The sequence below is a fragment of the Leptonotus elevatus genome, chromosome 1 (assembly GCF_054856555.1).
Source record: "Leptonotus elevatus isolate MCC_2025b chromosome 1, RoL_Lele_1.0, whole genome shotgun sequence".
NCBI classification, from domain to species: Eukaryota; Metazoa; Chordata; class Actinopteri; order Syngnathiformes; family Syngnathidae; genus Leptonotus; species Leptonotus elevatus.
In genome coordinates, this window is record NC_141239.1 from 18,228,364 (window position 1) to 18,243,782 (window position 15,419).

At 42.6% G+C, this 15,419-nt stretch overlaps 1 protein-coding gene across 6 annotated transcripts in view; it reads right to left on the minus strand.

The window, feature by feature from the left end:
• Positions 1-15,419, minus strand: part of dpp6b (dipeptidyl-peptidase 6b) — a 122,807-nt gene that overhangs the window by 68,501 nt on the left and 38,887 nt on the right. The window contains exon 1 of one of the 6 annotated variants that reach the window (XM_086080128.1): positions 8,856-8,888. The exons of 4 other annotated variants lie outside the window; for them this stretch is intronic. In XM_086080128.1, the coding sequence (XP_085936254.1) occupies positions 8,856-8,873 (18 nt within the window). In that variant the 5' untranslated portion in view covers positions 8,874-8,888. Of the gene's footprint in view, positions 1-6,434; positions 6,492-8,855; positions 8,889-15,419 lie in introns of those variants that run through there. One more of the 6 variants, XM_086080112.1, reaches the window with a different exon arrangement.

Consider the following 15,419-nt stretch of genomic DNA (forward strand, 5'->3'; position numbering starts at 1 on the left):
GACCGAGTCAAACCATTCCAACTTGAACATATTCAAAACATCTTATTATCCATTCCCACTCACAAAATTCACAACATTTTCAAAATACCGAACTTCAAATTTCTCACAAAAAAATTGGGATTCATTCCATCCAGGCATCCATTTTCTTAACCGCTTATCCTCACAAGGGTCGCGGGGGTCGCTGGAGCCTATCCCAGCTGGCTTCGGGCAGTAGGCGGGGTACACCCTGAACTGGTTGCCAGCCAATCGCAGGGCACACGGAGACGAACAACCATCCACAATCACAATCACACCTATAGGGACAATTTGGAGTGTTCAATTAACCTGCCATGCACGTCTTTGGAATGTGGGAGGAAACCGGAGTACCCGGAGAAAACCCACGTGAGCACGGGGAGAACATGCAAACTCCACCCAGAAAGCCCGGACTCGATCTCATGTCCTCTGCACTGAGAGGCGGACGTGCTAACCAGTCACCCACCGTGCCGCCCGGCATTCATGGTAGCATTGTGGAATTGGGCTACCTTCACACTGCAGGGCGTTGGATTCTTGTCTGCATACTGCAAATCCCGCCTGAGCCGGCAGTCTAGAATGGTGCGAGTCCAGACCCAAAGTCTTACTCTGGTAAGATTAAATACATTTTTTGCTTCCTTGCTCTTCAAATGCAGTCTTTTGTTTATTGTCAAGTTGGCTTGTTTCACGCACATATATACTGTATTTTTTTTCTTCCTAAAGTAAAACAACATTAGGCTAGCCCATCAATTTGTGTTAAGTAGCATGTTTTAAAGCGGCTACAGTAGGTTCTCAAAAATAAAGCTCTTGCGAAAAATGTATATACCGGTTAATAATAGCCCTTTGAGTAACTCATAGATGAGCCAAAAAAGGGGGTTTAAATGTTTTACTTAGTTTAACCACTGTCCACTCACCATATAAAAGGTGTTGGGGCTAAAAAACAAACAACTTTTCGGACTCAGACTCGGGTCCAAAAGTGTGATCAGGACATCCCTAGTTTTAGGTGTCCCAAAGATGTATTTATATGTTTTCTTATGTTGTTTTGTTAATGCTGGAGCACACAGAAGGCTTTGATGCAGCCTCTCAACTGCAAAGAATGGTTGAAAAAGTGGTAGTTATTACACAAATGGCCAGCAGGTGGCAGCAGAGCAAACAAGATCAACTCTGGCCATGTTGAAAAAAAGCTCATTTACTCACAGTGCTAAATAGATTTGGGAATAATGATGAAACTTATATTCTAATGCTAATTGCTGCACAACGGGAACATAGAAATATACTTTATTTTCTTGGTGAAAGAAGAGACTCTAATCTTTCTTTTGGCAGGTTCCATGTTTTATAGCAATAGAACGCAATATTCTGTGGGCCTTGCAAAATCAATACAAATCCAGTAAAACAGCCGGGAGTGAAGTAAAGATGGCTGGGAGACAATGAGTTAATAAAATGCAGAGGTATTGGATCGGGACTCGGAATTGGCCGATCTCAAAGTGAAGCGAGTCGGACTCGGGTCCAAAAAAAGTGTGATCGGGACATCCCCAATAAATATTATTACAAACTCTCAACACATGTGCCTAAAATTGCATTGATTACATTTTTAGACAGTACCGGGGAAGCAGGAAATAATATTATCTTCAATTTATTGAGAATTTATGTATGATGTTGAGGTGGTAATATGATAAGCAGCACCGAGATGAATTATTTGGTATCAGAAGGCAAAGCATTACTTTGGATTTGCGTACTCATGAGGTGGTTAAAAGTGATAAAAGTGATATATTTGTTCAGTGATAGTCCATTTGCAAGCCTGCGCAAACAACTGCCAAAATTGTCAAATGTTTGTTCTGATAATTCATTCTCACCTTTGTCACAAATCCAAAGAGAATATCCCTTGTTATACCGTTCCATTAAAGTGTCTTCCTTGATGATCTAATTTATTTGCAAAGGCACACACACGTTGAAAACCACGCAAACATGAGTGTGGTGGGTTGGCTACGCGTCAGACGATATAGCCCCACAGAAGGAAAATAAAATCAATGACAAGGCAGTAAAATAAAATAAAAAACGGAGAGTTAGCCTTAGTCAGCATAATGCGCACAACCCATTTGCGGATCCGTCGACAGTTTGTTAGCCTTGCACGCTCTTTATGAGTGTTTTAAATGGAACAAAATACATTTCAATCTGTATTTCAGAATGTGCGAGGGAGCGTATTGAACACGGAATTAACAGTACAATATATCACATTACCAGGATGTGATCATTAATTATATTCAAGGATAGGATAATTAATAATTCACGACTATTCTATCCCCGTTGAAAGCGCGGGGGAGCAGAAAGGCAGGAGGGCGTGATTAAAAGAAAATGAGTGGAAGGGATGTGAATGAACACGGCTCCATTCAGCTGGGACTGAAAAGGTTTTCATCATCAAGCTGCTCCTCATCTCCAAGGACTCCCACGGCCGACAGAGACCTTCGCGTCGAGAGCGCCTTTATTGTAATTACTCCTGCTTGCTCACGTCATAGCATTTCATACACACGACGTATATGGACTTAATCGAACAACCCTTGAAGCAAAACGTGAAAGCTACAGCAGGGAATATACTGCATACAATATATTGTTGTGAAATGTAAATGATTTTCAAGCCACTAAAAACAATGTGAAACCGCCGAACCCCAAAAAAACAACCCTACAGAACCCTTCCAAATATTTGCGATTAGCTACGTATGGATTCACCTATTTGCTTTATTTTTTATTTTTTTTATCCATTCACCAATTGTTTACTGCCATTGCGCTCTTGGGCGCCATTTTGTGGTATCATGGTGCCAAGGAACTATGTTGAGTTGAGTTGAGGAGGTTTATGTCATGCTTTGCTGCCATCTTGTGGTAATTATTAACTTTTCATGGGCAGCATTAATTAACACGGATTTACACTATTTTTGTCAGGGCTTGGTCCTGATTGTACTGTAAACTTCGGATTATAAACGGCAACTGTTTTCTCAGCTTTAACCCCTGCAGTTTAAACAACAACATGGTGAAACTATATCCCTTTTTTCTCAGGAGTTTTATAGTCATATTTATTGCTAAATAATTGTTTGTTTGTTTTTTTAAATTTTGTTTTTATCAAATTCGCACACATTAATTTTTTCAGATTGGGATTCAAATCTGCTCAACTCAGGCAATAAAAACGTAACAATAATAGCTATGATTCAGCCTACAATTGAAAATGATTGAGTCCAGTCGAATCCTAAGATTCAGTGTCTCGACCCAATGAGAGGCAAAGTTTATTTGCTTCAAGCCGTTGATTTTGATATTTATTCAAAATACTTTCAAGACTGCATCACGTGCACAAGTCAGCAAGCTTAATGCTTATGTACCATGAGAACGGCAGCCGGCTAACATAAATTAGCATTGCATTCATTTTAAACCAAAAAAAGTGCAGTGCATTAATCATTGTAGAGTGCAGCGTAAAAAGTCTCTGATCAATAGCATAGAAGCTAGTGTTCACGGCTCACCATTTCATGCATTGGAATTACAAAGTTTCTGTTACTAATCTCTGAGCTGGGTCCATGTGCAGGTAGCGAAGCATGAAATATGCATTGGCTTTGACATACGACTGACGCGGGGGCTTACAAAACTGCATCCGCATCTCCCGTGAGACTGACGCTGCGCTGACAGCGCACAAGTCAGATAGTGTGGTCGCTATCTACATTGCGGCCTAATCTACTCCCTCCAACTCAACCTCTGCTGATAAGAATGTTTATGTTCCAGATACGGCAACATGTGGATGAGTATGTGCTAAGATACACAGATGAAAAATCCATGACATGCTGATTGTAAAACTTTCTTTCTTAAAAATATAATTTATAATAATCTAAAATGCAAATATGCCACAAACTATGACATGGCTTTCTGGTGATTTAATTTGATATAAATGTGCATTTTAATAGTTGCTCAGCTGAGCGAAAACATGCACCTGCAGCATTGAGTCCGAGTGGACCATGTTCCGCGCCTCCATTGTTGAGGCGGCCGATCAGAGCTGTGGACGTAAGGTGTTTGGAGCCTGTTGTGGCGGCAATCCTCGTACCCGGTAAGGGACGCCGTCAAGCTGAAGGAGTCCTATTGGGCCCGTTTGGCCTGTGGGACTCCGGAGTCATCTGACAGGTACCGGCTGGCCAAGCGGAATGCGGCTTCAGCGGTCGCTGAGGCAAAACCTCGGACATGGGAGGAGTTTGGTGAGGCTATGGAAAACGACTTCCGGATGGCTTCGAAGAAACTCGGGTCCACCATCCGGCGTCTCAGGAGAGGAAAGCAGTGCGCCATTAACACTGTGTAAAGTGGAGATGTGGAACTGCTGACCTCGACTCGGGACATTGTGAATCGGTGGGGAGAATACTTCGAAGACCTCCTCCCTTCCACCGACACGTCTTCCTTGGAGGAAGCAGGGCCTGGGGACCCTTAGATGGGCTCTCCTATCTCGGGGTTCGAGGTCACTGAGGTTGTTGGAAAGCTCCTTTTCATGCACGCCACCACACCAGCATCTATGGAAACTCAGACACAATCTGCTTCTTCCTCTGGTCATTGAATCGGTGGAGGCTGGTGTCTGTGGATCTCACTCGGCTTCGTCTGTCCTTCCTTCCTTTCCTCAGTCTCTCCTTTGGTCTCTTGAGGTCTCCCTGATTTGTTGGAATTGAGATGTTTCTGGGGTTGGTGAAGGACTCTGGTTGGTGGCCCGGTGGGTGGTGTCTGGTCAGTGATGGATTTCACTTTCCTTTCTTTGGTCCTTCCTCGGGTCTCCTGACGGCCTCACGACGGATTCTGAAGTGTTCGGTTTAGGTGAACGGTATGGGATTTTTAAAATAGGTTTTAGGTGAACTAATACATACACACGCACATACAAAAGAATAAGGTATAAAAAAATATATCTAAATAATAATAAATAAATAAATAAAAAGAGAGAAATGATGATGACATGTCAAATCGGTAAAATTACCGAATGAATTGAGCTCTCCGGAGATTAAAAAAAATAAAAGATCAATAAGAGGAATTCATGTTTGAATCAGAATGGTCAAATTCTCACCAATTCTGATCCCTGTAAAAAATTGAATATATATTTTATTTATTTTAATTGATACTTATATTGCAAAAGCAAAAATTGACTCGCTGGGGTCAGCTCATGAGTTTGGCACATGCAAAGCAGCTTGCAGATGATGTAGTCGACTATACATGTGACGTGGGCAACTGGAGACCATCTTGCACGCCCGGACGTGCCCTCTGCATGGCTTCATCCATCTCTTTTAGCTTTCTAATCTTACCTTATTTTTTCTGTCAATCTTTTGTCATCATTGTTTTTCATTTGTCATTTATGTTTTGTTTGTCGAGTTAAATCACGCCCTGTTTACGTGCTCAACATTTGGGGCACTAGATTGTCCGCCTCATAACGTTTCCTTTCATGCCATTCCCATTATTTCTGTTGGCGATAGTGACCAACAAATTAAATGTAGAGCAGCATGTGTTTGACTTTGGTTTAATTGGATCCTGCGTGTGAAACTGATATAGAATTGCAGGAAGTCTATTGTCTTGTACTTAATGAGCGCTTTGAATCAGGAAATGAGCAAAAAGGCCAACAATCTGAGTCCTCATGTTGCTTCCAGGGAAATAATGGGAGATGTGCAGAGAGACGTGTTTTTCTGTAAAGCCGCAAACGCTCAACTTTTAATTACAACGTGGCAAAACGAAGCTTCCGTGATTTGACCAAACGTGTTTCACTAGTATACAAAGTTGTTAAAAAGACACGATGAATGACTTTAATATGAATTTAAAAACAAGAAGAAAAACGTGGGCCCTAAAAATGCTTGTTTGGGTCCATCACTTTGTGATGGGGTGGGCTCTTATTAAATATGCATCCATCTAAAAAAGCTAACAAAGCACGATGGGAACGCTGAGGCACTCTGCGCATTATAGTGCAGACACTGCTTAACCACAGTCTCAAAGTAAAGTGCATTAAGGTATTTTTCCTCTGGACCCAGTCGGTCTGTTTTTTCTCATCGTACCGCAAGAGTCAAGTAAGGCAATGAGGAGAAAATGTTCATAAAACACACTTTTTATTCACGCGCACAGCTCCAAATCAAACAAATTGAGTGAGAAACAGCTGCTCTAAACTCCAATGACGTATATTTAATCACGCACACACAGTTGCTCTTTACTATGTTTGAGATGTTTCAACGACGGACAATGACGGTGATTTTACATCTATTACAAAACGTTAGCTGTCAACTCAAGTGCTTATTATTTCATCACCACTTCAAAAGCGAACCAATGACATGAAAAAAAAACTCCTCAGGCATTGAAAACAGCTTGCCATTGCTTTGAATGGCTCACTCAAGACGCCATCGCAAGCAAGTTGAAAACACGTCAAAAGACATTCAAGCACTCACCTTCCATATTTTCTCCACTCGGGACAACTTCCGTGCGTTCATTTTGGCGGAGCGGCGGAGTGCGAGCGTCACAACAAGACGGAGAGAGAGTGGAACGAGCGATGAGGATGCAAAAAGAGCGAGTGAGCGAGAGAGCGATGCTGAATAACGACCTGGTCGTAAAGAAGACACACCTCAGCGCTGAGTGGGAATAATCCCTGTCATCGTCAGCAGGAGCGAGGCCATGAATCTCATACATTAAGTTCAAGTGAGCCAAATGGCTACAACGCCAACAGCTCAGCTGTCACAGCAGCTGAAAGCGGGATACACACAAACTGACAATTGGCCCCAATTTGAGCATTTTCCCCTTTTGCGATCAACAGCCACATTACCGGAGCGATGGAAGCGTTATGAAACACTCGGAAACACGCCGGTTCTTCTAAGGTTGGGCTGCAGTCAGACAAAACTAGCGTGAAAAGTGACCTTTCCAATTGCTGCTTAAGCGAAGTCCACATACCGAGCGAGATTGTCTCCCGACGATTATAATTGAAGTTAATACAGTTAGCGTAGCAATTACTGTATAGGAAAGAATGAAGTCAGAGTTGTTATGTCTCATATCATGGAACTCACTCACGTCATGTCATGTAGTTCAACTTTAAGTTAAGTCAAGTCTCATAAATGGGTCATTTCGTGTCAATCCATGCAAAACCCCAGAACCTCCCCAGTGATCCATCTTCAAATGTGTCAGATTTTTCCATTCTATTCCATTCGTGCCTTATAATGCCAAAAGAAAGAATCCGAAGTTTGAGCCCTTCAAAAGGTGGGTGCCACGCCCACTTTGGGGAACCGGGTATTGCACGCTAAATTTTGGACCGTATTTGGAGGCCCGCGTCTTGTTTGAAAGTAGATACAGACCTGTAAATTGTACTATTTTCAGATATATTAATCCTTTAAATGTGATATATTAATCCTTTAAATGTGGATTAAAAAAAATACACAATACTTATATATATTATATATATATATATATATATTGGGGGTGCATATGTTTTGTGTTGGTAGGGTTTCAACTTTCAACTCGGGTTGCATATTTGGGAACTCTACTATATTTAGAGCGTCAAAAGGCACATAGGTCTTTGGTGGGTGTGTTGGAGGGCTCCAAATATGGCTACAGAACCAAATGACCATTTCAGACCCCCTACTTCAGGCCACTGGTTAGCTAGGTGGGCACACAATGTTGGGGGTGAACTTTTATCAACATTTTGACACAATTACTGTAAAAACCTTAATCCAACTCCTTCACTATGAAATAAGCCTTTTCAATAGTACCATTATGGGATATTTTCTGAAAAATAAAAAATAAAAGTCCAGAAAGTAGGTCAAATGTTTTAACTGCCTGTTCATGTTTCTGGCCCACATGACTAAGGCAAAGCCGGCTTCGTTCCTCAAACAAATCTCGTACACACAGAAGCATTTCAAGACTTGCGTGTGTCCACAAGAAGACGCAGAGGACGTTTAACGGCTGTAATGTATATGCCAAGTCTGGAGTGGCGCTGTAGCGCAGCCACAGGGAGTTAACGGAAAGCCTAGAAGAAGAATCAGCAAAGAAGACAAACAAACTTCTAACTTGTTTGATACATGGCTTTGCATGTATCAAACATGAAAAAGACGAAACACAGGAGAAGTGACAATGGCGGGGGATTCAAGTACAACACCGCTTGTTGAACGTGGGAATAAAGAAGCAAAATATTTTGCTGCAAAAAAATAGGCAAGCTAAGGAGGCTGCGCAAAACGACTACCACACGGCTATCTGCCATTGTTGTTGACAGACTGACGGTCACGCGAGAATTGCAGCATACGTCATCAATCTGCGACAATGCGTCGTCATCGAGCTGCGACCGTTACGTCATCACTGGAGGAGTGTCCTGCATGTGGTGTCCAGACGGACGCGTACGGGGCGCGTTTTGAAATCTTTCCACTCTGGAGCCCGGTTTCAAAAGTGATCGGTTTCAAGCTCCGAAACTGCGCCATCGTGTGGACGAACGGCTCAAACGGTAAGAAACTTGTGAGGATACATTGAAATTGTCTTTCGTGTGGACGGAGCTTAAATACCGATTAAAACAAGGATAATATCAATGTAAAACTTTTTATTCCATTTGTAATAATTAAAATAAATAATTACATGCATTTAAACCTTTGTACACTGTACACAATACCGGAAGTACATTTTATACTCGGCTTACAATCCCATGGTTTCCCTGATGATGCGGACTTTTCTATTCACGTGTGGGATGACTCCCATTTCAAAACCGGTTAAGATGTTAAAAATCTGTATCCTACTTGAGTCTGATCAGAAACCGACAGGCTAATCCCTGAAACACAAGCGCTACAAAGGGGAGGGCGGATGAAAGCAAAGAGAACAATCAGCAGTGAAGCACTTACCTGCACCATTAGCTCCATCTTGCTGCTGTTCAGCAAAGATCAGCATTACACGCGCTACTGAGACACCACACGCAGCGAGCTCCTTTTCACCCCACATTGGTGGCGGCTTTCCGCCCAGCGACAATTCGCCGTCAACATCATCTTTCTAGTCATCAAAATCTCTCCATACACCTGCAGGCTCGCAATCAGCTGAAGTGTCAATTGGTAAAATGGACGACGGCAAAGGTGAAGAAAACACCCCCCCGAAAAAGGAGTCACATTTCTATCGCTGGGCTCCATTTGTGACAGTGCTGGCGGATTTGCACTGTGACGAGTCGCTGTCAATGAAGGTGGAAAAAAATTGCTCCCGGCTCAAAAATGAATCACTCGAATACACAAAGTGACACTGCATTAGTTACATGTGGTGTACCACGAGGGTGCTTGCCATCGCCATCACGACCTCATGTTGGCGGGTGCATTGAAACGGGACATAGTAAGGAAAAGGGACTTTTTAGAACAAAATTTTAAACATCACACTCGCCTATTCACACAGGTTCAGATGTATTTTGGGAATCTATTCTCCGTTACTCACTGAAAAAAACTATTAATCAGCCCTGTCTATTATGTCTAATATAAAATGACTGCTTTGATGCCATCTTGTGGCCAAGAAATGATGTGTTTACACAGGCCATAGCCATGTCTAATAGAAAAGTAGTGCTTTGCCACCATTTGGTGGCATCTATAGGCAATAGGGCTGGGACAAAATATCGTTTGGCAATATTCACACGATCCGCAGTATCGATCCATTAAGTGGTATCGCGATACTTAATTGATACCATAAATTGCTGTGCAGCGCGGCTGTTACAGGCAGCCAGTCAGAACAACGAATCTAGCCTACTAGCAATTAGCTAATATGTTCGCCTTGGACTGGGAATAACCAAAGACGAACAGCGCTTTTCCCTCTTCACTCTTCTTTTCCTCTCCTTTTAGTAATGTGCTTTAAATTCAGCAGGTCGTCGCGTCTGATCTCAGGTCAGAGACGCGGTCGGCGGTGTGGGGTCCAGGTTTCAAAGCGTTCGTTCTGCGCTTGGAGCAGCGGAACGGAGGTCGAATGGATGCTGCTGTTTTGGTTAGCGAAGGAGTTCAAATGGGCTCAGCAGAGGTGACTATTTAGGGAGGAGTTTGATATGGAAATAATCATATTATGGAGAGCTGAAAAACAAGTAACAGTTTTGTTATCCAGCTATTTCTATCAATTTTCGAAATTGTGTCGTATTTGTGATGGAACAGTGGGGCTAATTTATACAACAACCACTCAGTTTTTCCACTCTGAATGCAAAATACCAAAATGCACAATATGTGTGTTAAATGTTTTGTGTGCCTTTGTGAGCCAAGGAGTTCAGTTTTTTTTTCCTTACCAGGAAAAAGGAAGCATCAATTTGAGTGAGGCCTTAATTTGTCCTAAGTGGATGAGACACTAATTGGCGCACCCATTAGAGGAAATAATTTATTTGGAGATAAGGATAGTGTATATAATTGCAATTGGCCAGTTAGTCTTCTCTAATACAAAAATCCATCCATGCATTTTCTCTTGCACTTACACTTCTCGATCGAGTCACGGGCAAAGCCAGTTAACTTTGGGCGAAAGGCAGGTTACTTCCTGGACAGCGCACATACAGTCACAAAAAACAATCACACTCACATTCACATCAAATTTAGTGTCTTCAATTAAACTAAAGCCCGCCGCACATCGACCGATGCGACCAAATGCGACTTAACTAAACTATCACGAACCAATTCCAGTGGGCGACTCTCCACCATACAGCCACCGACGCGCTGTGACGGAACTGCTATCCCCGGTGTTCTTATCAGGAAACAATGCTTTGTAAGGAAGATATGGACTGCTCTAGTTATATTATTATAATACAAAAAGGAAACAGGCGGAAATAAAGGCTCGTGAATGAATATTTGGCAATAATAGCCTCATCTATTGACTAAAAAAAAAGTGTGGAGAGTCTGTTGCCAAAATGCATGAGTTTATGAAATCATAAATATATGTTGTTAAGTATTATTGTAAAATATTATATATGTATATTGCTGGTGTCGAGCCCACACCTCGTAAGTCACAATTTGGCAAATTTGACATGTGTCGAGTCATTTTGACAAGTTTTTGACTAATCTAAGGTGTTGAAAATGACTTTCTCTCTTTGATGATGCAATGTTAATAGTTGAACAAATGACGTTTTTGGGGTCTCCTGAAAAGTGACGATTTCGGAGGTACAAGGTTTTGACCCATCGGCAGTGATATACTGTATTCTACTTCATTAGTATGTCTCGGATCTCACTTATTGTCCGTTACATTGGTGACTTTGCATTTGCCGACCGGTCGGCCGCTTATGAAAATGAGTTGAAGCAAGCTCGTCACTGGGTCGAGTGTTAAACTCATATCGTTGACATCAGCTGGCACAACTGATTTTGAAAGCCCAGGGCAGATCAGATCGACGTGGCAACACAATGGCTGAAATCTGATTGGACAATAAATGGAACATCCACATTCACATGCTGTTGACAGTGCAGCAAAGAAAAACGCTACAAAATGAAGAGAATAGAGTGTTGGAAATAAATTCATACAATTTCAGGAGACCATTCTAGGTTTACCGATGTGAGTGCTAGCAAAGAAAGCCTTGCTGGTTTTCAGTTCTGCTGGGCTGGTACATTTGTGTGGATTGCTCGTTGAGGGACGGGTATGGACTTTGTTTCGCTATTTTCTGACGGTGTAGTGTCATTTACACCCCCACCCCCACCCCCACCCCCACTCCCACCGATACGCCACCAAGCTGCACGCAAACAACATCTGCTGACAGCTGTCGACTAACTTTAGCGAATAAGCAGCTCAAGGAGTTAGCGTCACAATTACAGGTCAGCGTCAAAATCAAATCCAGCGAGGCTAACGTGGACAAACTTTGCTAAGAGAGTCGGAGACATTCCAGAAAACTGGCACAAAACAAAATCTCCGCCAACCAATCCGGGTAGCGGGTGAACATCAATCATCACACTTGAGCTTTGCCGTTTCTGTCGAGGGGAATAATTTGACAGGCTGCCAGCTCCAGAACAGTCACTCGCTCAATACTGTGACCCCCCACTGCACCTCCCTCCATACGCTTCCCCACCCCGAGAATCATTATCAACTCCCCCCACCCCCATCACAGTTGTGTTCGGTGTGAGCTCTACACACTCAACTTCATTATAAGCCAGTCATCGACTCTCGGCTCAAGGAAAAGCAATCTTCCGCCCTCCCCTTTCTGAGTCTCCAGAGCTCCAAATCTCACCCTGAATTCTGGTTGAGCCATGAGGAGTGCCTGAAAATGATGATGCGCATGCTGGATAAGCACAGCAGTACCGGGAGTGCACAGGAAGGTGCGAACCCAGTTGTAACAAAAGAGAAAAAAATTAAGTAGCAGGTATCAACACATCCCAAAACATTTTCCGTTTCAAAAAAGGCTCGTTTGTTCTGTCCGGCTATTTTTCGGTAGCAAGGCGTGAACTTACCTTCACGGCAGCGGTAACACAACTACAACGTGAGACGATAGGTCTTAGCAAAGGCCTGGAAAGAATGCAAAAAGGAAACCTCATGTGTTATTTATCAGAGGGCTAAAGCAGCCCGGAGCAAGAGGTGGAATTGTGTCAAATAGCACCCGCACACCTTCTGAGGAATTCACGATTTCTGTTTTCCTTCTCGACCTACCTGTCTTCTCACCAAGCCTATCTTAATGTTTATTTAACTACCCATCTGCCTTCTTATCCAACGGTTCCCTACCAACCCGGTCAAGACAACCGACCTTTTGTCCTACCTGACATTGTCCCCGTCCACTGACCATCTTCCTACTTCTCCTTATTATGAACTACCAACCTACACATTTGTCCACATATTGAATTGCCAATGGCAAAATTTTCCTGTCAATCAGCTGACCTACCTGTAGGCCTACCTACCTGTATAAACTTCAACCTACGTAAATTCTCATCTAACCACCTACCAGTCTCTCTTAAAGTCTACATAACTAACAAATTACCGGCCTTATCTTACCTCACTATCCCCTTCCTGGGTCGTTCCATGCCGAATCACCTGATGGGTTTTAGCAAGCAGATTGAAATTTTAATGAAACTTTGTTCACTTGTGGATAGTGATGGCAAAATACCAAATCTCACATTTTAGGTCAATAGGAGCAGGAGTTTGGGAGCTACGGCACACTGAATTTGGACATTTGGGGCAAAAAGGGGCGTGGCCACCCCCATTGGAACCCTTATATACTGTTGGGTCAATCTTCACAAAACAGGTAATGCTGGAAAGGATTCCCAAACTGTGATTGCTTAGAAGATTGGTGCATATTTTAGTAACTTTTTATATTAGTCGAATATTCATCGAAAGTCTGGATACGTTGGCTCCTTGTTCCTACTAAACAAACAAAAAACATCTTTGATTTATTTTATTTTTTTATGCTTTAGAGAAAATCTGAGATGACATTTTATGAAAATTTTTGTTCAGGTCTTGTGATCGGCAAGGTCAGTTCCAAGGTCAACTAAAACAAAAGGTCAAAATGTTACCAAAAATATGCACAAATCTTTTAAATGGTTGCAGATTTGGAATCCTTGTTGATTTCCCTTTCCAACAATCCAGGTTTTGTGAAGATTGGCCCACTAGTTCTTGTGCTATAAGGTATCAAAAAGCAACCAGTTAAAGTACCACTGTTTGTCACACCCACCTAAGTGGGACGAAATTCGTTCTCTGCATTTGACCCATCCCCTGAGGGAGCGGTGAGCTGCAGCAGTGGCCGCGCTCGGGAATAATTTGGTGATCTAACCTAACATTTCCAACCCTTAATGCTGAGTGACAAGCAGGGAGGCAAATGGGTCCCATTTTTACAGTCTTTTGTAAGACGCGGCCGGGGATTGAACCCACAACCTCTTCATCTCAAGGCTGACCCTCTACCACTTGTCCACTGAGCTGGTACCACACCCCTTTTTGCCCAAAATGTCCAGATTCAGAGGGCCGTAACTCACGAACCCCTGCTCCAATTGACCTCATATTTGAGAGTTGTGCCATCACTATCAACAAGTACACCAAGTTTCATTGTAATCAAAACCTGCTTGGTTAAAATTTGCTGGCTGACTTGGCATGAAATGACCCTCCTGCCTGTCTTTAAGTCAACTTACCTTTGTCCTTCCTACCTACCTGTTAAACTACATACCTTCAAGTCCAAGCCTTGGAGCTACCGTGTTGCCTATCTTCCCATCATCTACCCGTCAACCTACCAAAGAAAATGTGTCTCGAAGTTGACCTAACTGTCAGATGACCTGCCCACCACCAACCAGTCTATCATTCGTCAACCTGCTTCCTACATTCCCCCATAACTCATTCACTCCCAGCCATTTTCACTGAAGCAACCCCCTTCACTCCCGGCTATTTTACTGGATTTTGACAGATTTTGCAAGGCCCACAGAATATTGTGTTCTATTGCTATAAAAACATGAAACCTACCAAAAGAAAGATTAGAGTCCCTTCTTTCATCAGGAAAAAAATATATTTCTGTTTCCGTTTTGCAGCAATTAGCATTAGAATATAGCTAAGTTTCATCATTATTCACAAATCTATTTAGGAATGTGAGTAAATGAGCTTTTTTCAACATGGCCCTGATTGATCTCTTCTGCTCTGCTGCCCCCTACTGGCCGTTTGTGTAATAATTACCATTTCTTCAAATTTTCTTGCAGTTGAGAGGCTGCATCAAAGCCTTCTGTATGCTCTAGCATTTAAAAAACAACAACAACAAAAACGTATAAATACGTCTTTGGGACACTCAAAACATTAAAAATAGAACATAGTTATACGTTTTTTGGGGACCAAATGAGTTTAAGATAGCAAGCTGGTCACTGGGTTGCTAAAATTAATATAGTTGAAGTTACACCAGAGGACACAACTGACTCAGAAAGCCCCGGGCAGATTAGATTGGCATGGTGACACATGAAGGCTGAAATGTGATTGGACAAGAAATCTAAAATCCACATTCAAATGCTGGGTTAGGGTAGTAATGTGTCGGTCTAGAAGTCCACTAATGAATCTGTTTGATACCTTTGGTATTGGGCTGATACGATATCTGGTTTTAGTACTCGCCGTCCCTACTGTATACTTTGACCTACCTACTTACTTATGTCTCGACTGTGCACCTAGAAAATTTCTCCCTTCACTCACAATTCATTCAAACAACCTTGTACACTTTGAGCGCGTGTGTTGTCGTACTGATTCTGCCAAAAGGTGTTGATCTGCCGGTGAGAAGAGTGCGACTGAATTTGTGTGTGTGTGTGTGTGTGTGTGTCAGAGCTGTGTCGCTGTTGGATCATGGCGAGGTCGATAAGAGAATGTGCCTGTGTGACACAACAGATTAGCCGTGCCCGGTCTCAGCCAAGAAAAAAGACAGCGAGAGGACTCGGGAGGAATGGCTGTTCAGTTCTGCCGCTCTAATTCTCGCTGACAAAAATATTGTTGAAATTCCCCAGCACTCGCTTGAAAAGTTCTGCTTTCATTATTAATAA